The 21,906-nt window shown below is 37.3% G+C and overlaps 4 protein-coding genes across 4 annotated transcripts; 1 reads left to right on the top strand and 3 right to left on the bottom strand.

Moving 5' to 3' along the window:
• The first annotated feature begins 663 nt into the window (after positions 1-663).
• Positions 664-4,015, top strand: LOC111898393 (uncharacterized). The gene is made up of 3 exons (XM_023894316.1): positions 664-1,902; positions 1,976-2,083; positions 2,708-4,015. Exons 1-3 carry the CDS (start codon positions 664-666, stop codon positions 4,013-4,015), a joined length of 2,655 nt encoding a protein of 884 aa, XP_023750084.1.
• Positions 4,016-5,253: 1,238 nt separating this feature from the next.
• LOC111898375 (putative F-box protein At3g23970) lies at positions 5,254-6,800 on the bottom strand. Its single transcript, XM_023894294.3, has one exon. It carries the CDS (start codon positions 6,652-6,654, stop codon positions 5,359-5,361), a length of 1,296 nt encoding a protein of 431 aa, XP_023750062.1. The 5' UTR covers positions 6,655-6,800; the 3' UTR covers positions 5,254-5,358.
• Positions 6,801-7,313: 513 nt separating this feature from the next.
• On the bottom strand, positions 7,314-8,703 carry LOC128134141 (uncharacterized). Its single transcript, XM_052771590.1, has 2 exons — positions 8,191-8,703; positions 7,314-7,859 (listed from the first exon to the last, which is right to left on the bottom strand). The coding sequence occupies exons 1-2, from the start codon at positions 8,701-8,703 to the stop codon at positions 7,314-7,316; spliced, it is 1,059 nt and encodes a 352-aa protein (XP_052627550.1).
• A 200-nt stretch (positions 8,704-8,903) lies between these two features.
• LOC111898405 (uncharacterized) lies at positions 8,904-9,613 on the bottom strand. The gene is made up of 3 exons (XM_042902010.1): positions 9,536-9,613; positions 9,362-9,448; positions 8,904-9,317 (listed from the first exon to the last, which is right to left on the bottom strand). The coding sequence occupies exons 1-3, from the start codon at positions 9,611-9,613 to the stop codon at positions 8,904-8,906; spliced, it is 579 nt and encodes a 192-aa protein (XP_042757944.1).
• Between the last annotated feature and the right edge of the window lie 12,293 nt (positions 9,614-21,906).

Genomic DNA, 21,906 nt, shown 5'->3' with positions numbered 1-21,906 from the left:
AAACCAATTATTTATGGACTTATCCTCTAGCCAATAAGTCCCAAAGTTTTTTCCATCTTCATCCAATTCTTTGCTATGGTCAAAACACAATTCCATTACACTATTAAAACCATACAATGTGATAATGGTCGTGAGTTTGATAACCATCAATTTCACAATTTTTGCTCTCAAAATGGCCTTCAATTCCGCTTTTCTTGTCCGCACACATCTCCTCAAAATGGAAAAGCTGAACGTAAAATACGATCCATTAATAATATCCTTCGCACTCTTCTCACCCACTCAAACGTACCCATGCATTTGTGGCACCATGCACTCCAACATGCTACGTACCTGTTAAACATTCTTCCCAGCAAACTTATTGCCAATCTAACCCCTACACATCTTCTATATAATCTTCAACCCTCATATTCACACCTTCGTACCTTCGGTTGTCTATGTTACCCACTTACTCCATCTCCCACCATCCACAAACTCCAAAAACGTTCCCGACCCTGCATTTTCTTAGGCCACCCCATCAATCACCGAGGGTACAAATGTTTTGACATGCAAAATAAAACCATTATTATATCCCGCCATGTAATATTCGATGAAACTATTTTTCCCTATCTTAACCTATCATCACCGACCCCTACAACCCAACTACCATCAGACCCACACCCATTAATGTGGTCCGACTCCATTCAACCAACCCCCAACGCAGCTACGCCTCCCCCATTGGTTGTCAACAATGCTCCGGCAACCACCCCATCACCTCCCCTAATCACTTATTCACGCCGTACAAGGCCTACCCTTCAACAACCGCCTTCCACAACAACAACCCCTTCTGGTTCGAACCCCCTACCAATCACCTCACAAACACCTTCTGTTCCTCCTACTCGTACCATCCACACCAGAAGTATGTCTGGCATTTCGAAACCCAAACAACACTACAACCTCCATACTTCTACCTCTATCTCCCCTATCCCTCGAAACCCAATAGAAGCACTTAAAAACCCGGATTGGAATAAAGCGATGACAGACGAGTTTCAGGCCCTTATTGATAATAAAACGTGGGAGTTAGTCCCGAAACATAACAATATGAATATAGTGCGTAGTATGTGGATTTATCGTCATAAAACTAAGTCTGATGGTTCTTTAGAGCGATACAAAGCTCGTTTGGTTTGTGATGGCAGGTCTCAAAAAGCAGGTATCGACTGTGGTGACACTTTCAGCCCCGTGGTAAAGCCGGCGACAATTCGGACTGTTTTGTCCCTAGCTCTTTCTAATGAGTGGCAAATTCACCAACTCGACGTGAAAAACGCGTTTCTACACGGACATCTACATGAAACGGTTTACATGCATCAACCCCCCGGCTTTCGTAATCATTTGTATCCAAATCATGTATGCATGCTTAAAAAGTCTCTCTACGGACTTAAACAAGCACCACGAGCTTGGTACCAAAGATTTGCTGACTACGTATTCACTATGGGGTTCAAACATAGCAAATGTGACCATTCACTATTCGTATACAAAAAGGGAACCCATACGGCCTTCCTCCTTCTATATGTAGACGACATCTTACTCATCACCTCCTCACCCGGATTACATCATAAGTTTATGGTTTTATTAGCAAAAGAGTTTGCCATGAAAGATCTTGGACCCCTAAGCTACTTTCTTGGAATTTCGGTGTCTCGTTATAAAGATTCAATTTTTTTGTCACAACAAAAGTACGCCACCGAAATTTTGGAACGAGCAGGCATGACCTCATGTCACCCAACTTCCACACCAGTTGACAGTAAGGCCAAATTAAGCAGCACCGATGGAACTCTTTTGCCTGACGGGGGAATACAATATCGCCAGCTGGCAGGGGCTCTCCAATATTTGACCTTCACACGGCCAGACATAAGCTACGCAGTTCAACAAGTTTGCATGCACATGCATGCACCCCGAACATCTCATTTTAATGCTCTTAAACGAATTTTGAGGTATATTAAAGGTACTCTTGCTCACGGGTTGCATCTTCACTAATCACCTTCTAGGAAACTTATTGCCTATACCGATGCCGATTGGGCAGGTTGCCCGGACACGAGACGCTCAACTTCTGGTTACTGTGTCTACTTGGGCGATAACCTAATATTCTGGTCCTCCAAGCGTCAACTAACACTCTCCCGATCTAGTGCAGAAGCAGAATACCGGGGAGTTGCAAATGTCGTTTCCGAAACATGTTGGATCCGAAATTTGTTGTTGGAGCTTCATGTCCCTCCAACTACAGCCACACTAGTCTATTGTGACAATGTCAGCGCCATTTACTTATCATGCAACCCGGTTCAACACCAACGTACCAAACACATCGAGCTGGACATTCATTTCGTTCGGGAAAAGGTCGCTCAGGGTCAAGTCCGTGTATTCCACATTCCCTCTCGCTATCAGATTGCGGATATCTTCACAAAGGGTCTACCTTTCATTCTCTTTGACGATTTCAAGCATAGTCTCAACGTTCGTCATCCTCCCGATTCGACTGCGGGGGTCTATTAGCCGAAGATATCTTTCCTCATTGGAATATAGTATAAATATGAAATCTTTCCCAATTACAAACTCTTGATCTTGCAACTACATCGGTGGTCATTAAGAACACAGATTGGCTCTGTCATCTTTCCTCTCTCAAGTACCTAAATCTTAGTTATATAGACCTCAGTGACTCAATTGGTTTACTGAATAACGCAATCAGATTACCTCCCTTGTAGACTTACGCCTTGTAAACTGTTTGCTTCGAAATAACACTGCCAAATCTTTCTTTCGCTCCATCACCAACTTATCCGATTCTTTTTCAGTTCTTAATATCAATTCTAACGATCTTCCAAACTCGATGATATATCCATGGTTATTTAACTTTAGTAGCAGCCTTACTTACATCGATCTATCCAACAACAAGCTAGTTGGTATCATTCCTGAAGCATTTGGTACGTTTAAAAACCTCCAAACCCTAGATTTGACCAACAACGGCCTCGAAGGTGGTATTTTGAGCTCCTTTGGGGAGTTGAGCAACTTACGGGAGCTTTCCCTATATGCGAACAATCTCAACCAAGATCTTTCTAGTTTTTTCGACAACCTTTCTGGCTATGTAGGGCCACAGAGGTCATTACAAGTTCTTGATTTATCACAAAATCAATTAAGCGGTTCTTTGCCTGATTTTACAACATTCACAGCTTTGAAAGAATTCTACCTTTTTGGAAATCAGTTAAATGGGTCTTTCCCAAGAAGATTCGAGAAAATCTCGAATCTTTCAATCCTTGATTTGGCAGATAACCAAATCAATGGATTGATCCCTGATCTTTCTGCTCTCGCTTCATTGCGGAGAGTGTATTTCGAGAGAAACCTCTTACATGGAACTCTAGCCAAAAGGTTAGAGCCTCTCTCCATGCTTGAGTCTTTGGGTGCATCTTCGAATTTCTTTCAAGGAACAATATCTGAAACACATATAGCTAATATTTCTCGTTTGACATACCTTGATTTGTCAAATAACTCGTTGGCTATAGAAATTGGTTCCAATTGGTCTGCAACTTTTCAACTCGAAACCATCTCGTTGTCATCCTGCAAACTCGGGAGTTCTTTCCCGGGATGGCTAAGAACTCAAACAAACTTCTCTGTGCTTAATATATCTAACGCCGGAATCAACGATTTCGTCCCCAGTTGGTTCTGGGAGTCGTTACGTCCAGGAATTCGTTACTTAAATCCCTCCTCAAATCAGATCCATGGAATGATTCCGGATTTGGATTTTATATCTGGTAACCAACCTATAATTGATTTGAGCTCAAATAACTTTTCGGGTAACTTACCTTTGTTTCCTCCTAATAAGGGGTTCATTGTTGGCATTGTGGGTGGTTTTGCCTTTGGATTTTGGGGTTTTTATGGGACGTTGGTTCTCAAAGACTCATGGAGACATGCATATTATGGATTTTTGAATGTGGTGAAGGATTGGGTTCTTCTAAGACTAGAGTTGAGTTTCGTTAGGCTCAGGAGAAAAACTTCACCTTAAAAATATCCACACGGCTACATAAGTTTTCCTTTGGTGTTGTTGAAAGTTCGTTACGTTTGCAATCTTGTTACTTGTATAGGTAAAAGTAGTTCTAATTTATTTTATGTCCAACACACATCCCATTTCCTAACATCCTTTTAACTTGATGCGTCTACTAAATTTGGCTACTCAGTCATAAATATTTGGATTTTAACAAGAAAAACAACCTATATATATTAGGGGTGATACTTGTAAACATATTAATGTTTTCATGTTAATAGAACAACCATGCGATCTAATAGAAAATTTAAAATAGTAGAATACAAATGAACGACACCAGAATTCATATCAATGATCATTATACAATGTGTGTTGGATGAGAGGACAAGCAACGAGATTATGCATACCAAACACTTTATCTACAAGCTTAGGCCATGTTGTTGGATAACACAATTTTGAAGAGTACACCATGTGAATAACACAATTTTGAGTGAATTATAGTAATATATGTGCACTCAAAGTTTCTCAAGAGACCCGTTTAAGTCTGTTACATTTATGGTTACAATTTAGAAAGGCCTAATAAGATCAAAATTATGATGCTATTATGAATCTTTTGAGCGCTTCCATGACGTCTATAAATCTTTTGGCATAAAAAAAACTCCAGCTTTCCATTTTAATATTTTATGTTAATTAAAATATTTGATATGTCATGCTTGACGATGATATGCTTAAACGTTATACATGTGAAAATTTTGATGATTTTGCACCTTTTAATTTGTGAAGGTTATGATGTGAATGATTCTTATTTTTGTTTATCTTGTTGAGATACACTACTGTTATTTTTGTTATATATAATTTTAAATTGTTCTAAATATAAAAAACTTTATCTTTATAATTTATTTATTTTAGTGCCCTAATTGCAGTTTTTTATTTACTTAGCATCCATTTATAATGATAGAAAAAAAAATACTTTTTTACCGGATAATACGTTAAAAATATTGTACATTATATGTATTTTATATGTTACAAGGGGATTTTTGTCATTGTTAATTAGTTTCATTCACTTCATTGGTTGTATCCTATATCTACCAAGCAACACGGATTGAATCATTATATTTAAATAGAGTAACCAAACATGACAATGGAATGGTAATGAATCATTCCATTACTTTGTTTATTCCATTCCCTTGTCATTCTATTCCATCTTTATGGTCAAGATTCTTGTTTGCATTATAACATTAGTATAATGACAAAAAGAGTTGACATGGATTGAATCATTATATTCAAATAGAGAAACATAGACTTGTATGTATAAAATAATAAATAAGAGGTATTACATTTACACATACTAAACAATGGATCTATTAGCTTAGGTCATGTTGTTTGATAAGTGGAACTGTGGTAGGCCAACAAGGAAGCACAAACGGGAAGAACATAGGGCTCAAAAGACTAATAATCTTCATATCTCGAAGAAAACATGGTAACTTCAAAATCTTGTTCCTCATGTTGTATTCAACAATTCTACACGAGGATCTACACCAAAAGAAAACAACATCTTGATCAAGTGGATGAGGTGAAAGCAAACCCATGCAATCCTTGTTAATTGTTTCAACTGTGGATTTCATTTCATCCAAATGAACTTCATGCAACAACAACCACTCACTCTCACCACCATTCTTGAGTTCCCACACTCTGTAATTCGTATCATCCCAAGAAAAATTGGCATATCTAAGACAACCAGCAGACTCCCCTAAGCAATACTTAAGAGCCCATAATGGCTTTCTTATCTCACGTGGAAGCTCAATGGTTCTACATTCACCATTATAAGGATCATAAGTGAAAATACCACAGTTTGAAAGAGTATCCCAATGAAGTAATCCATCACAAACTACAGCACTAGGACACCTGTAATTCCATCCATAGAACAATTCATGATCTAAATTCGAACTAGACATGAAATACTCCTCAGCCCATTTCCCTAATATGGAACAGAAGATTTCCAATTTCAATGTTCCTGAGAGTTGCCTAGGTGACTCACACTTAACTACTTCAATTCGAACCACTTTGAAGCTTGTTTTTCTATCATCATTACATGAATATTGGGGATTACATATAAACCCAGTGTAAACTGTTTTAACATTACTAGGAGGAGGAGGAAGAGAAATCCATTGTTTTGTTAACGGATTACAAACAAAGTAAACAATTGGACGACGCATAGCAGCACAGCATAAAACTAATCCGTTGTTTGAAGCTAGGTACTGAAAAGTTTCTTGGTTTTGTTGTTCAGAATCAGAAGAAGCAAGAAAAGATAAAGAAAACCCTGGAGATTCGAAAATGGGGAATCCGAAAGCAATATCGATGCCCATTAAGGAAGGGCGAATCATGTTATGGAACGTAGGTTTCGATTGATAGTAAAGAGCAAAAGAATTGTTGATTTGATGATGATTCAGATAACAACGTACGAAATATGAAGTGGAAATCAAAGAACGAAAGCGTATTGAGACGCACTTACAGAGATTGGCTGGCTTTATTGGGAGACGAATTAGGGTTTCGATTAAGAGCTCGTCGGTGAGCTTATCAAACACTGATGATGAAACTGATTCCACACTCCTTTGTTTTGTAAGTGAAGAGCCGTCGAACATCACTTCCAACTCTGCCATACGACCACCACCTGAACCGCCCTGTTTGTCGGAAAATCACTGATTTCCGTTACCGACAGGTCAAATATAGATTGCTATGGTTGATGAATTTTCAATAGTAGGACCAAAGTGGAATTAGCGGTGTTTGGCTTAGTTTGTACGGGTAAAAAGTCGTTTTTGTAAAAAGGTTTTGAAAAAAATTATTTTTTAAAATGTGTTTGGATTACAGGGAAAAAATCAAAAGTTTTTAATTTAATTTTTACACGTAAAATAAAAAAAGTAAATGAAAAAAAAAAACATGTTTATATATTTACATTGATTTACTATTTTATATATATTATTTTATACTTAAATTTTTTTTGAACACATATTATAATTTTGTAAACATTTTATTAGAAAATATAAAATATAAATTTTTTTTAAAATATTTTTAATTTTTTGGATTAGACCATGACAATATTAAAATTAATAGGTTCATACAAATTGTAAATAATTCATAAGATGACTTTTTGTATTAGACCATGACAATATTAAAATTATGTTCACACAAATATAAAATATAAATTACGTTCATACAAATTAAAATATTTCTAATTTTTTGGATTAGACCATGACAATATTAAAATTACGTTCATACAAATTGTAAATAATTCATAAAAATATCATAGATAATATTACATTCATCTTCGCAATGTGATTATATCTTGTGCAATAATATCCCGTATTGTTGTCATATGTAAATCATCATCGCTCGTGCGACGTGTACTTGGACCTTCTTCGTAAACATCATTACCGGTATCACCTCGTACGGGATTGTAGGATTCTTGTTGTGCCCTATTAAACACTTCATCAAACCTACCAAGCTTTCTAATGTAGTTATGGATCGACATCGATGCTATCACAATTCTCACTTGGTTCTTGTACTTGTAATTAGCATGCATGTCTCTTAATAACGCCCACCTAGCTTTCCACACTCCAAAAGTTCGTTCAATGATATTTCGCAATGATGAGTGGAGATAGTTAAATTTCTTTTTCGATCCACGAGGTTCATGAATAGCAGCCGTGTATCCACGTCGAAAATCTGGTAAATGATAATGAATATTTGTGCCTTTGTATGGAGCAAGATACTCTCTCGTATTTGGATATCCAGCATCAACAACGTAATATTTATATGTAAATAAAAAAACATTTATTATACGTTTCAAACAAGTAGTAAAAACATAAAACTTGTGTTAAAAAAAAACTAACCACCAGTTCGATAGGGAAAATTAAGACCTGGTCTTTGTAAGGCTTCATTGAAAATTCTTGTATCATGTGCAGTCCCCTCCCAATCGGCCCAAACAAATGTAAAACACATGTTAAAATCACAAATAGCCATTATATTTTGTGTTGCATATCCCTTTCGACCAATGTACTTCACTTAATCTTTTTGTGGAACTGATGCCCTGACATGTGTCCCATCTATAGCACCAATGCAATCATTCGAATTCAAAAATATATCATAAATAAATTATTTGTTAAAGTTTGACTACCAAGAAAATAAACATTGGATAATACCTTGAACATTGGATAATACTGAAGCTTATCTAATATATATTCATCATCATTATAGTTTGCGTCTGGCTTGATGATGTCGGCACTCAGTTTTAGCACGGCTTCCAAAACTGTATGGAAATGCCTGTGAATCGTTTCCCCCGAATGATTAAAAAATTCTTGCACAAATCTATTGCTACGCCCATGAGCCAAAGTCATCAAGAATATTCCTACAGACTCCTCAATAGATACTTTTCGTGTTTGTTGTAGCCCGTAATTTGTAGTAAGATCTATGCATAACTGTCTAAAACCCGGTACGTTGAGTCTAAACATCTCATAACAACATCTAGGATGACCATTTAGTACTTCATTAATAAACATGTGCCCTGTACGGTCTGAAGTGTGACATGGCGTACGTAAGTTACGAGCGAATATTATCCCTTTCAAAGCTAATCCACATAACATTTCAAATTCTCTATCCTCTTCCATTTCATATTCTTCATTATCATTGGATGAATTAGAATCATCAATATCCATCATACATAATACAAATAAAAAGATGTCAACCATTAACACATAACATAAAGACAAACAATAACACATAATATAAAATGTCAAATACATAATGTCAAAGGACAACAAATAATGTCAAAACATAAAACTTAATGTCAATGCATAACACATATTGTCAAAGGATAACACATAAATGTCAAAGCGTAACACATATTGCTAAATCATTATTTCATAAGTAACTTAAGAAACTCCATCTTGGTTGTGTCGGTCGTTGGAAACATAAAAGCTTCACGATTTTGCTTTTTGGTAAAGATAAGCAATGCTTGTGAAAATTTGTTGGACCCTTCACGAAAATCGGGGAACTTGATGACAATGGCCATGCAATCTGCTATTGTTGGGGACGGATTATTTTGTGGATAACTTTGTATGCTTTTTGATGATGTGGCATCCAATAAAGCATCAACTTTTTCTTCATAAATTGAACTTTTACTCTTGGTTGGACGGTTGTTGAAAACAGACTTAGACCTCTTCCTTTTACTTGAACTACTTTCATGGAGACTAGTAAAAAGAGACTCATCATCATCTAAATTGATTTCATCACTATCTCCTTTGCCCTCCATATTTCTTCGTTTGGATTGCTATTGTTTTGAAATTGTAATGGAGTCATAGTCTGATCTCCAACGGCAACAGAATCCCAAAACAAAGTAGCATATTTCTCATCAAATATGCTCAAATCTGTGTTCCTAAATTTGGCATAATCTTTATTCTCCTGCAAGACAAAAAGATATTGTAATCAAATATGTTCAATCTATATGCAATCATAACTTAAAATAATTAAAAAGAATAGTAATCATACCTTTATTTTCTCCTCCCACCACTCAGGGGACGCATCTACTAGGCTTCTCGTCCCACCGAGTCCGGTTTCAAGCCTCATTAAGCGGTCATAAAGCTTCCACTCTTTTTTCATGTTCTCCCATTTGTTTGTTAGTTGTTTTTTTCAAGGTTGTAACCTGTTTTCTCCTTAATGCGTTTTTGTATATTTTCCCACCCAACTTTATCAAAGGAGGTAGTGGGTTTATGGCCTTTTTTTGTTCAATCAAGCACAAATCAACAAACACCACGAAGCTACGATTATCCCACCCAAATTTTGGTTTTTTCATTTTTAAAGATGTTTCACAATCAACAATTGCAGTGTTGTTTTCATCCATTATTTGTGAATTACATATAATATCAACATTTAAGCAACAAACCAATTTCATTAACCTTCCTAAACGATTTCATTAATTTATCAAAATTCTAATCAAAACAGAAAAAATAGAATATCACAGCATATCAATTTCACAAATCAGTTATTTGTTAACACAAATATCATCCTTGAACAAAAAAATTCATCAGCTTCATATTTCATCAATTTCACTAATTGTTAATTCATATTTCATCAAGTTCACAGAATAATCACTATTTCACAGTGTATCAATTTCACAAATCAGTTATCTGTTAACACTTAACACAAATTTCATCCCTGAACAAAAAATTTCATCAGCTTCATATTTCATCAGTTTCACTAATTGTTAATCCATATTTCATCAAGTTCACAGAATAATCACTATTTCACAGCATATTAATTTCAGAAATCGAGAGGAACAAATCACAGAATAACCACTATTTCAGATGCTAGAGAGAAGAACAGTTCAAGGAAAATTCGAAATCGGGAGAAACACATTTCACAGCACGTCAATTTCACAACATATTAATTACACAGCATATCAATTTCAGAAATCGGGAGGAACACATTTCTTTGCTACTGAAAATCGAAAATAGACAGGAAGATATTGTAAAATCGGAGATCGAAAATCGACTAGAAAAGAAAACAAACCTGATCGGAGATGGAGAAAGGCCGGTGTTTCAGGTCATTGCAGGTCTCCGGTGTTGCAGGTCGTCGGTGTCGCCTGTGTTGCAGGTTGATGTTGCAGGTCGAGATGCGAGAGAGAAGAGTGGGTGAGCGGAGAGAACGAGAAGTAATGAGGGAGGCGTATCTGTGAATGAAGAATTAATTAGGGTAGATGGGGGTATAATGGTAATTTAATATTTTAGCTGGTGAAAAGTTGGGAAAAGCCACGTAATCGTGACTTTTTAAAAAGACTCAAATTACTCTACTGGAAAAATCATTTACAAAAGTCCTTTTCACTTTACCAAACATCTTTTTGACTTTCTCTAAAATATAAATTCAAAAGTCATTTTAAAAGTTAAGCCAAACACCCTCTAGGTCTTTCTAACGGGATATAATGTTATCTCTATATGTTTAAACTTTATAAAGTTTTAAAATTTGATAAAATTTAGGTCTTTCTAACGGGATATAATGTTATCTCTATATGAATCTTAATGAACTTTTAAAGTAAAACTATTCATTTTTCATAACTTGAAGACAAATTATGGAGTCCATAAAAACCATTAAGATCAATTATTCCAATTAACACAATAATCAAATAATTTTTATATGATCTAGATCAAACTCATAAGTAAAGATAATTCACATCAACAATTTTCAAGAAATTAGCTAATCACATAAACTAATACAAATCTTGAAACTTTCACAATTATCCTTTATTTGGATAAGGATAATCATTACCATAGCATCAAAATCAAATTTTATGAACAAAAACATTTTGTGATAATGATCCTAACCAAAACAGACCAAAAAACTCGAAAATCAACATTCTGGACAGCCAACTCGTCGAGTGCATGAGCTTACTCGTCGAGTTGGTCAGTATTGTGAGTGGACTCGGCGAGTCACCCATCCAACTCGGCGAGTCCAAGGCCAAAATCATGCAACTCGTCGAGTTAACCAATGAACTCAGCGAGTTCTGCTGTCAGACTGCAGAAAATTTGATTTTTTTTCTTCGAAAACCAATAATAACATCAAATATAATAGAAAACAACCCATGGATATGATACCACTGTTGGGGTTTGTATGCTACAACATCCTATGGTGCACATACAACCCTAAATGCCTTGGATCTATGTTTTCTTTAATTATACATGTAATAGTGTTTCCAAAGTATTAAGACTTTAACTAGCATGCAATTAACATAAACAATATAAAATACTAGTTAGGATGACATACCTTTTGTTGTAGCTTGAAACCTTGTAGTATTTGGCCTTAAGATCTTAGCACCAAAAGTATGAATGCCTCAAATGGCTCACAACACACCTAGGATAAAGGTGACTCTTGAGAGAGAATTTTCATGCACTAAAACACCTCCATGAACTCCAAGAACTAGAAGTAGGTGTTTTTTGGTTTTGGAGCATATATTTATATATAGGATTCCAAAGGTCATGGCTATAACCCAAATCCATACCCATGGATTTATGATACATGGTTCATGTGGCCCAACTCTTTATGTATCCATACATAAACTTAGTCCAATATAGATCATAAGCCCGACACATATAAATATAACCAATTACCATAATTAGTCCCCATAGATTTAATTAGTCTATTTTTATCACTAAATTAATTCAAACTAATTCTTGATCAATACTAATTAAATCATATGATTTCATATTAATATATTAGAATTTATATTATATTAATAAATCATATATAACCTCTTTTCAAAAGTCCATCGTAACAAATTGTCCTAATGATATGCAACCCAAATGGATCATGCTACTCTCGGGGCGAGTATATACCAATAATAGTTATGGGCTTAGACATCTAATCCAACAATTAATCATAGCTCCAAATTAAATCAAAATCTTCTTACACAAACAACCGACCGAATTTGGTAACTTGTTGATAGCCCCCAACAATTCCAGAAAATTGGTTCCTTAGTCAACGATGGTAGTAGATATGTGAGAGGGAGGGGGAGGGGATCTTGCTCAAGAAGATCGAGAAGTTGGGAAGGGAAATGTCTTGCCGAAGAAAATAAAGGGTTAGAGGAGATGTGGTGTAACACCCTGATCTTGGTACGTTTCACTTTTGCCTTTCATTAATTTAAAAGTTGCAAATTTATCCCTTGGATTAGTAAGTGGGGCATACCACTTGGTATGCTTAGCGTACTAGCTGAGAAGTCAGTATGTGGTGCGTACCACTTGGTACGCTTCTTAGCGTACTAATGCAAGAAGGAACGAGACTCCGGACGCGTATGCTGGACGTATGCTTATGTACGTTGGGCATACGTGCGATTTTTAGAAACCATAATTTGGCATTTTGCACCCTATATAATCATCTTTAACCCTTAGGTTTGGCGTCACTACTTGTCCCTAAAGCTCCAGAAAACTCTAAACATCCCTTAGCCTACATTATTGCACTTTTGAGCCCTTGAAGAGAAATTTGTGTTGTTTTGGTTCATCCTTGAAGAATCTAGAAGAAAGTGGAAGTTCATAGCTTAGTGGGGGACTTGAGATCCAAAATCATTCATCACTTTGCAAGCTTCTTAAGTTATCAAGTTCAAATCTTGACTTGTTAATGCTTAGATCTCTTTATGGGTTGATTTGGCACACTTTGGTCCCTTTTTGAATTGATTGATGGTTTGGGACGATTTGAAGGGATCAGTTCATTAGATCTGAGCTTGTTAGAGGCTTCCTAAGCATAAAAGTGCCAACTTTATGGGGTATTGGTTTTCATGCATGCATTAAGCTACTTATTAAGTCATTTCTAAGCTTAAGAGCTTCATTTAGGCATACATGAACGTAAAGTTAGCAACTTTATGTGTTATTCCAGCTCAAGGGAGTCAGATCTACGTTTTTGAGCTTTATCATAATGGATTAAGAGCTTTATGTGACGAATGGATGAACATGAGGAATATGTTGGGCGTACAAGCCAATAAACGCAATGTACAAGCCTCAATGCGCATACTCAGTCTGTTAGGCTTTGCGATTTTGGGCTTTAAGTTTGGGCCATCTTTTGGGCCTAGATGTTTGGGCCCTTATTGGGCCATCTGAGTACATGTGTTTTGGACTAAAGAAAGGGATGGGCCTTAGGGTAAGGCCCAAGTAGGATTTTGGGCCCAAATTGGAAAATTGGGCCAAATATGGACATTAAGTGATTACTTGGTTTTGGGCCTTTTTGGATCGAAGGTTTGGGCCTAGGCCTTGGCCCAAACTAGGAAAAGAGTATAATGGCCTTTTATCCTAATTTTGCACTGATAGCTAAGGATTGAGATCTAATTATTAATTGGATGATTATTTTGTTTTTGTTAGTGCGGGGATTTTAGTGAGCCAGCAGCCGGAGACTTTTAGTGTGATTCAGCAGTGTGATGTGAGTTTTCCTCACTATACTTTCGGTTCGACGGCACCAAGACCGACCCTTTGGATTGTTATCTTGGTTTATCATATGATTTTGTATTATAGTGATATGTTAGATCGGTATCCTGGTAGGTAGAATGTTAGCATGCGATAGTGAACTGTAAATCTGCCTGTTTGTCTGATGCCTAGCTATATGTTTATTAGTTATGTATATATCGACATGTCATGGTTGGTTGCGTTGAGGCAGTCATGCTTTGTGCTGAAGACCAAGACACCCAGAGCAGACTGGAGAGACTGTAGGACCTGCGAGGTGATCCAGTCAGGCCGAAGGCCCAGAGGACGGTCCAGATAGGCTGAAGGCCCGGTGTGACGGACCAGTCATGTTGAAGGTCTTGTGAGCTGTCCAGATTGAACGCCTATAAGGCGGTCCAGTCATGTTGAAGGCTCTGTATGCATGCATTTTTGTGACATCCCCATTTTCACGGCCAGAAAAGACCGATTTTGTTTATGCTTTATAAAAATCAGAGTATCTCTTTTAATCAAAATGTTGTGGAATTTGTTCCCAGTAAAACATGATAAATACGTTATCAGATGTCACAACTAGAATTTTGAATGTTTGTAACAGCAACAATTATATCAAATATGAACCAAAAATGTGAAAGCATGTATGATGCTTATTCAATAACAACAAAACTTCCATCAAACACTTTATACAAGCCCATCAAATAGTCAACAAAGGATTGGAAACCCTAAAAATTCCGGTATAAGTCCATTTTGGACTAGGATTTCCTTATTAGGCCTAATGGACCAATAAGCTTCCAATTTGACTACTTTGGGCTTAGAACTCTTATATGGGCTCTAATTTGGACCCATATGCTTGAATACTTAATATTTTGGGCTTTATAAGCCTAAAATAAACTAAGATAATTTTAATGGACCTCATTGAATTACAACAAATTTAATTAGCCCTAATAGGTCATAAAAATCATTCCTTCATTTAATTGGGTCGAAAATCACCTAATGGGTTTGTAATTTGGGCTTAAGCATTAAAGGGCCCAAATCCTTCTTTCCCCTCTCCTTTTCTCAGCCCAACTACACCAAAAGAGAAGAGTTGACTTTCCATGGCCACCTCACTATTATTTGTTGGGTCTCCATGCATGCAACTCATGTTTCCAAGAAAACATCTCATAAAGGTCTCTCTCTTTTTTCTCTTGGCCGAACCCAACACAAACACACACACCTCAAAAAAATTATCTCTAAACCACTCTCAAGATCATCCTTTTCCTCTTTGAAGATCTCGAAATTTTGGCTAGAAATCTAAGGATCTTCATCAAGTAGTTCACATCCTTGGTAAGTTATTTCTTTGGTTAATAACATTTCTTCTTCATTTCATCAACAATCTCCCTTATCTCATACAAAATTCGTGATCTTGTCCCTTAAACACATCTAAGTCAAAAATATTCCAAGAAGACTTGCTAGGATCGAAACTTTCTTCATCTCTTCCTTCAAAAACCGAAACCACAACTAAAGGTGCACTTCATACCCCTCTCTTTATGGTTTTCATATGTTTTATGGGGGAGAATACAAGAAAATGTGTAGATCTATGTGTATGTGTATGCTATGTGTGATTTTATGCATGTATGTATGATTTTATGTGTTTTTGTGATGAACATGTAACCAAAAAGGGGTGATATCACGAGATCTATGACATGAGAAAGAAAACAAACATGATCTAAGTTATTTTGCACCCCACAAATCAAGAATAATAACTTATAAGATTGTGATAAACATATTTCAACATAAAGCCCATTCTTGGGCTTAAATTGTCAAAATTACAAAATTTGGGTTAAAGGTTGCCAAATCACGGTTTCTTAAGGGTTAAAGAGTCAAAACTGTTAAAATAATTGTTTTTCTGAATATTAAAATTTTCAAAGGACTTGAAATGTAAATCTTTAGCTTAATGGGCTAATTTTGGGCTTTTCGACCCAATAAGCCCAAAATTGCGAAAAATGACATTTAAAGGGGCTGAAATGATAATTTGTAACACCCAAAGTTTTGAAGGCCAAGAAAGGAAAGGAAACCCTAACTTTAAGGAGGGACTCGGCGAGTCCAAGGAGGAACTCGGCGAGTCCGAGCGGGATCCGGGCCGAGGAGTAAGTGACCGACTCGGCGAGTCGGCCAAGGAGACTCGGCGAGTCTGGTATGTGCGAAAAAAACCCTAAATCCGAGACTTTGGGCGCTATTTAAGCTCCTTATCCTCTCCATTAAGGTTCCTTAGAGCCTTCCTCATTCATAAAACGAACCCTAAGTCCCCATTGTTGTGCATTCAAGCTTCGAAGCCATTTTTGGGTGATTTGAAGGAAGAAGAAAGAGGGGAATCAGTGAAGCTTCAAGGATTGGCCTTAGATCTGGATTTTGTGGAACCTTTCTGAGATATTGAAGGTATTAAGTCGTTTCTCCCCTTTAGATATTCTATGGTTGTGAGATTTGGGGCTTTTAAGCCATGGTTAGTCACCCATTTGAGTTAGAAGTCGGATCTGGAGTTGCTACTCCAGATCTAAGCTTATGATGGTGTAGAAAAGCATAAAGTTTCAGCCCTTGAGTTGATTGTGGAGCCTCTTTGCCTTAAACCCTAGTTTATGGTATATTTTGCCTAGATCTCCATCTCTACACGTAAAGTTTGCAACTTTACGTGAGGAATAGGCTTGGGAAGGGTAGATCTACAGTTTGGAGTCCATGCATGACTCAAAAGTCCTCTACATGTATGTAGATTTGAATGGACTCAGTGAGTCCTTCGAGTGGACTCGGCGAGTAGCATGAAGATGAGGAGGAACTCGACGAGTGGGATGAACAACTCGTCGAGTCGGATGAAGTTGGGCATGAACTCGGCGAGTTGGAAGAACAACTCGGCGAGTTGGTTGAAGATTGCCTTGGACTCGGCGAGTCCATTCTTGGACTCGGCGAGTCAGGTCGCGAAACCCCCCCAAACCCTTCGAGTTGAGACTCGAATCAGTGAGTCCGGTGGAGACTCAGCGAGTTGAACAGGACAGGACTCGGAAATCGTTGGACTCGGCGAGTCATGGACTGACTCGGCGAGTCGAGTCGCGAGTAGAAGGACCCTGAGCATATGAACTTGGCGAGTCAGTAGGTGGATTCGGCGAGTAGGGTTGACCTGGAAGGTTGACTTTGACCAGGACTTTGACTTTGGCCAGAGTTGATTTGGTTGTCTTTCGGGGGTCAGTTAGACTAAGTGTTGCATTGATATTGATAGCTCGGGGAGCTAGTGGAGCAGGAGTTCAGTGAGTTGTCGGGCAGCAGCTAGTGGGATCATCAGCGAGTTCAGTCAGTGCAGGTGAGTTTTCTTCCAGTAGGAATGGGTCTAAGGCCACAATGCCGGCCTGTTCAATTAGTAGTAGTTTCCAGACTTCGGTCTGATGCAGTAGTTAGTATGTTTGATGCCTTCGTGGCTCAAATAGGTTTGCGTGTTATGTGTTCCGGGTTATGGCCCGCAACAGTATGCAATATATGTTGTTGTGTTAGTTGAGATGTTTATGTTATGATATTTTCAGTAGTTCCGGACTTCTGTCCGATGCAGTCAGTTCCGGACTTCTGTCCGATGCAGTCAGTTCCGGACTTCGGTCCGATGCAGTTAGTCCCGGACTTCGGTCCGAGCAGGAGGCAAGGCCTCAGTAGTTCTGGGCTTCGGTCCGATGCAGTTTCCGGACTTCGGTCCGATGCAGAGGGCAAGGCCCTGGTTAGTTCCGGACTTCGGTCCGATGCAGTTTCTGGACTTCGGTCCGATGTAGTGGGCAAGGCCCAGTATGTGCTTTATATGTTATTGTATGGTATGTGGTAGTTTGGGGGAGCTCACTAAGCTTCGTGCTTATGGTTTTCAGTTTTGGTTTCAGGTACTCAGTTTTCAAAAGAGGAGCTCGGAGAGGTTGCAGTGCACACACCATAGTCAGTTAGCCTGGGAATGTTTTACTCTGATAATGAGATTATGTTTTGAATTAATACTCGAAAATTATGTTATGACTTATGATACAGTTTTATAAATATGGTTTTAGTAATGTTTTAAAAGGAATTTTTATTCATGATTTTTGGGACGTTACATAATTTCTTCAAAACAGGGGATAAAAAGTGTAACAAAACTATTTCAAGGATTGAAAATGCTTTTTATTTCCAAAAGGATCAAAAATGTAAAGTTTTTGGATTTTGGGCCAAAACTGTAAAAATTGCAAAAAGTTGGGTTCTAACCAAAAAAATACTATTCTGAAAGGGCTGAAACTGTTAACAACCCAAGTCTTGAGTTAAAACTATCATTTCAATAAATCTATGATGCAAAAGTATCAAGAAAATGTTTTAAGGGCTAAAAATGTATTTTCTTTTATATAAAGGACCAAAATTGTTACTTTTATAAAAAGAAAAGGGGCTAAAAAGGTTAAACGACTACATTTATACCAAATATTTTATTTAGAGAATATTGAGTCAAAAATACTAATCTACGGCTTACAACAAAAACATCGAAAGACAAATACGCGTATAATTCCAAAATTTTGCTATAAACAAATCGATCGGTCTCGAGTCGATACAAAATAACAATTGTTAAATCGAACTCTCTAGTAGACATGTAATACCTAAGACAAGTAAACATTCGACACTTGGGCTTGAATGTTTCAAATCATGCTTGTTGGACCTTGCAAGTCCATTAACATGATCTTTGGGCCCAAGGGATAATGATTATATGTTATTGGGCCTTCTATGACCCAATTCCATATAAAGGGACCTTCAATGACTTTTAAGTGCTATTGGGCCCTAGTGATCCATTAGCATTGTAATAAGGTCAAAGTAATCAAATGCGAGTTGGGCCAACGTGTCTTTCGCATCCCCGATAGCCTAAAATAACTCACAGAAGTAGCAGGACGTCGTATTCCTCTTCTCCACGTTTGTTCGGCTTATGAGTAATCAAAGTAAATAAATTCAGGTTGTTCATCAATAGTAAACAAGGTTGTTTGGATTAAGTGAGTGATAACGGGCGACGCCTCGAAGGATCATTCGTAAACTGTAGTTATAACTAGTCATTACTAATGCATGATTATAACAACTCACAAACCTTAATTAATCCAACACCACACGAGTAATCAAGGAAGAGTAATCAAAAATCATTCAATGTGGCAGTATCACCATTCGAGAAATAACTGTATTTTATGTTTTTGGAAAACATCGGGTTTTCCGAGGAAGTTCAACGATTTTCACTTGTAAGGTTAATACAAAGTTTCTTTTCAATTATACATGTTTTGAAATCATCATGCATATATTTACGGATCTTCACACCTTTTTATAAACAATGGCCTTTTCAGAAAATATCTGATTTTCTGGGTTTTACAAACTACACAAATCATTTTTATCATAACATTGATTATGAACTCACCAACATTCCATATGTTGACCGTTTTCTAAAATAACTTGTATTCTCAGGTAACATGTAAGCCGAGGAATAAGTACCAAGAATGTTAGTGTGTTTTGTTATTAAAAACTATCAAATAGTTTATGTACGGATTTGTAACGTTAAAACAATGTACTTGATGTGAGCAATTCTAGTTGTAATATATTGATGCATGGTGATGTTTATGTTATGATTCATGTATATTCATTGTGATGATATTCAATTTAAGTCACGCGAGCCCTCGGATCACAATCTCACAAAAATCATAGGTACTCAACATCTTTCCGTTCCATGACAGAAAGATGCCTCAACGACCAACTCGCGGAAACCCTGGGCCAACCCCACCTGAAGTCAACTCATCTGCATTCCAAGCGGATGTATTTGTTGTGGTCACCGCAGCAATGGCACAAATTCACCAAGGGAACAATGGGGGAGTCAACGGACAAGGGCTGGAAATTCAAACAACGGGATAAATCAAGGACCTACCAAGACGTGCTCCTACAAAGATTTCACCAATGCCAAGCCACGAACCTTTAACGGCACTAGGGGGATGTTAACCCTGAAAAGATGGATTGAGAAGGTGGAATTGGTGTTCGAGATATGCGAATGCCCTGAGGAGATGAAGGTGAAGTTTGCCGCATGCACTTTCGTTGACCAAGCTCTCACTTGGTTGAACAGACACGTAGAACCCATGACTCTTCCCGTAGCTAACTCTATGCCATGGGCAGAGATGAAAGAAATGTTGATGGTCGAGTACTGCCCGCGAGGCAAAATCCAGAAGACGGAACTGATGGGTTTTGGTCCTAAGAACATTCTATGTGCTCATACAAACCCTAATGCTTGGATCTAGGTTTCTCTGTTGTACATGTAAGTTATCCAAGACTATAAACCCTAATTCCAGCATTCAAATAATCATATTAACATGAGAATAAGTTTATAATGTTACCTTGATTGTTATGTAGCAATAACAATCCCAAATCTCCTTGTATTGACTTTGGAAGGCTTAGAGTCACAAGTGTCACTCCTCTAATGGTTCACAAACACCATAAGCAAGAGGATGAAGAGGAGAGAGGATGAAGGCTACCAAAAATTGTGTGAAACCCTAGCAAGAAGCTTTTCCACGTTTTTGGTCCTTAAGGGATCTATATATAGTGAGGCAATTAGGGTTATCTAACAAGGAAACCCTAATTTGGTTGCTTAAGCCCTAAGCAACCCATGGAGTCCTTTAATCAAGCCCTTGGATGATTTCCTTATGGGTTTTCCATTAGAATTCGTCCACCCCTTGATTCAAGACAATCCATGGCTCAAATTGGAATTATCTTATAATTACAATTCCAGTCCCTTAAGTTTAATTAATCTCTTTTAGTCACAAAACTAATTACCAATTAATTATTGACTAATATTAATTAAACAATATGATTTCTCCTTTAATATATTATTCCCATAATATATTAATAAATCATATTTAATCCTTTCTCTCCATAATTGATCCTATCAAGTTGCTTTGGTGAAGGCAACCCAAAAGGACCATGCACCATCGGGTCAAGTACATACCAAAATAGTTATGGACTTAGACACTAATCCAACAGTCTCCCACTTGGATAAGTCTAATAACTATTATGCGTATGACTTCAGATCCTGATCTGCAATCGTAGCTTTCCAAAGCCGCTGTCAACTCTGATTCTATCAGATACGTGTGTCCTTAGATAAGGGATCATATATTCCTCCATTCTAGATATCATATGAGATATGATTTCAAATCATTCTCTTTGTACTATATCTCGATTCCGATTTATGATGACTGACTAATTGAACAAATCAAATTAGCCCTAGCCCTGCCGAGCATTTACGTTTGTCATCACTAAATCATCGAGGGGCTCAAAGATATCGCTTTTATCCTTCTTTGGATAAAAGGAACGGATAAACTTTGATACAATGCTCACTTGCACTCACTCACCGAATCACACACAACAATATGTTTTATAACACCAAGTTACTAGTGCGTTTACATATTATCAATGTGCAACCGATTTGCAAGATACAACTCACACATCTCGGTTTCAAGAATATAAGATGTTATCGTCTCACCAATCACTCGTGATACAATTTCATGGAGTGATCCAAGTGAGCGTGGGTTTGATCCAATGCTCAAATCATATTCATAAGCACTCATGAACGTTGTAGAAAACATTTGCTTATGTCTAATGCTCTTTAGACAATCCACACACCAATTCATGACAGTCTTCATTCATACCTACTTCCAACATATGAACGACTGTGGCCCGTTCGAATAATTTAACTGTTCTTAACCAATTAAATTATTCAGGAAGTCAAAACATGCAAATGTGAAACACAAGAATAATACTAATCTCATATGGCCTCAAACCTTTGAGTATAAATAAAACACCTGTTATTTATCACCATATCGATTACTCATTATTTGTCGTTTCAGGTAATCAACTCCTTACTTGAATCACAAAACTTGTCCCATGCTCCTAGCATGCACACAATGCTTACCTATGGTTCTTACT

The sequence above is a fragment of the Lactuca sativa genome, chromosome 5, assembly GCF_002870075.4.
Source record: "Lactuca sativa cultivar Salinas chromosome 5, Lsat_Salinas_v11, whole genome shotgun sequence".
NCBI classification, from domain to species: domain Eukaryota; kingdom Viridiplantae; phylum Streptophyta; class Magnoliopsida; order Asterales; family Asteraceae; genus Lactuca; species Lactuca sativa.
Note: the sequence above shows the minus strand (reverse complement) of the source record. Positions and strands in the feature narration are given on the sequence as shown.

What these genes read in the sequence shown, in the direction of transcription:
- LOC111898393 (XM_023894316.1), top strand. Translation starts at nt 664, where the DNA reads ATGTGGTCCGACTCCATTCAACCAACCCCCAACGCAGCTACGCCTCCC. An exon ending in TAAGCTACGCAGTTCAACAA is followed by an intron (nt 1,903 to 1,975) that starts GTTTGCATGCAC and finishes GGTATATTAAAG; the next exon opens with GTACTCTTGCTCACGGGTTG. An exon ending in CACGAGACGCTCAACTTCTG is followed by an intron (nt 2,084 to 2,707) that starts GTTACTGTGTCT and finishes TAACGCAATCAG; the next exon opens with ATTACCTCCCTTGTAGACTT.
- LOC111898375 (XM_023894294.3), bottom strand. Translation starts at nt 6,654, where the DNA reads ATGGCAGAGTTGGAAGTGATGTTCGACGGCTCTTCACTTACAAAACAA.
- LOC128134141 (XM_052771590.1), bottom strand. Translation starts at nt 8,703, where the DNA reads ATGGATATTGATGATTCTAATTCATCCAATGATAATGAAGAATATGAA. An exon ending in AGTATTATCCAATGTTCAAG is followed by an intron (nt 7,860 to 8,190) that starts GTATTATCCAAT and finishes TTTTAACACAAG; the next exon opens with TTTTATGTTTTTACTACTTG.
- LOC111898405 (XM_042902010.1), bottom strand. Translation starts at nt 9,613, where the DNA reads ATGAGGCTTGAAACCGGACTCGGTGGGACGAGAAGCCTAGTAGATGCG. An exon ending in GGTGGGAGGAGAAAATAAAG is followed by an intron (nt 9,449 to 9,535) that starts GTATGATTACTA and finishes TTTGTCTTGCAG; the next exon opens with GAGAATAAAGATTATGCCAA. An exon ending in TGTTTTGGGATTCTGTTGCC is followed by an intron (nt 9,318 to 9,361) that starts GTTGGAGATCAG and finishes TCAAAACAATAG; the next exon opens with CAATCCAAACGAAGAAATAT.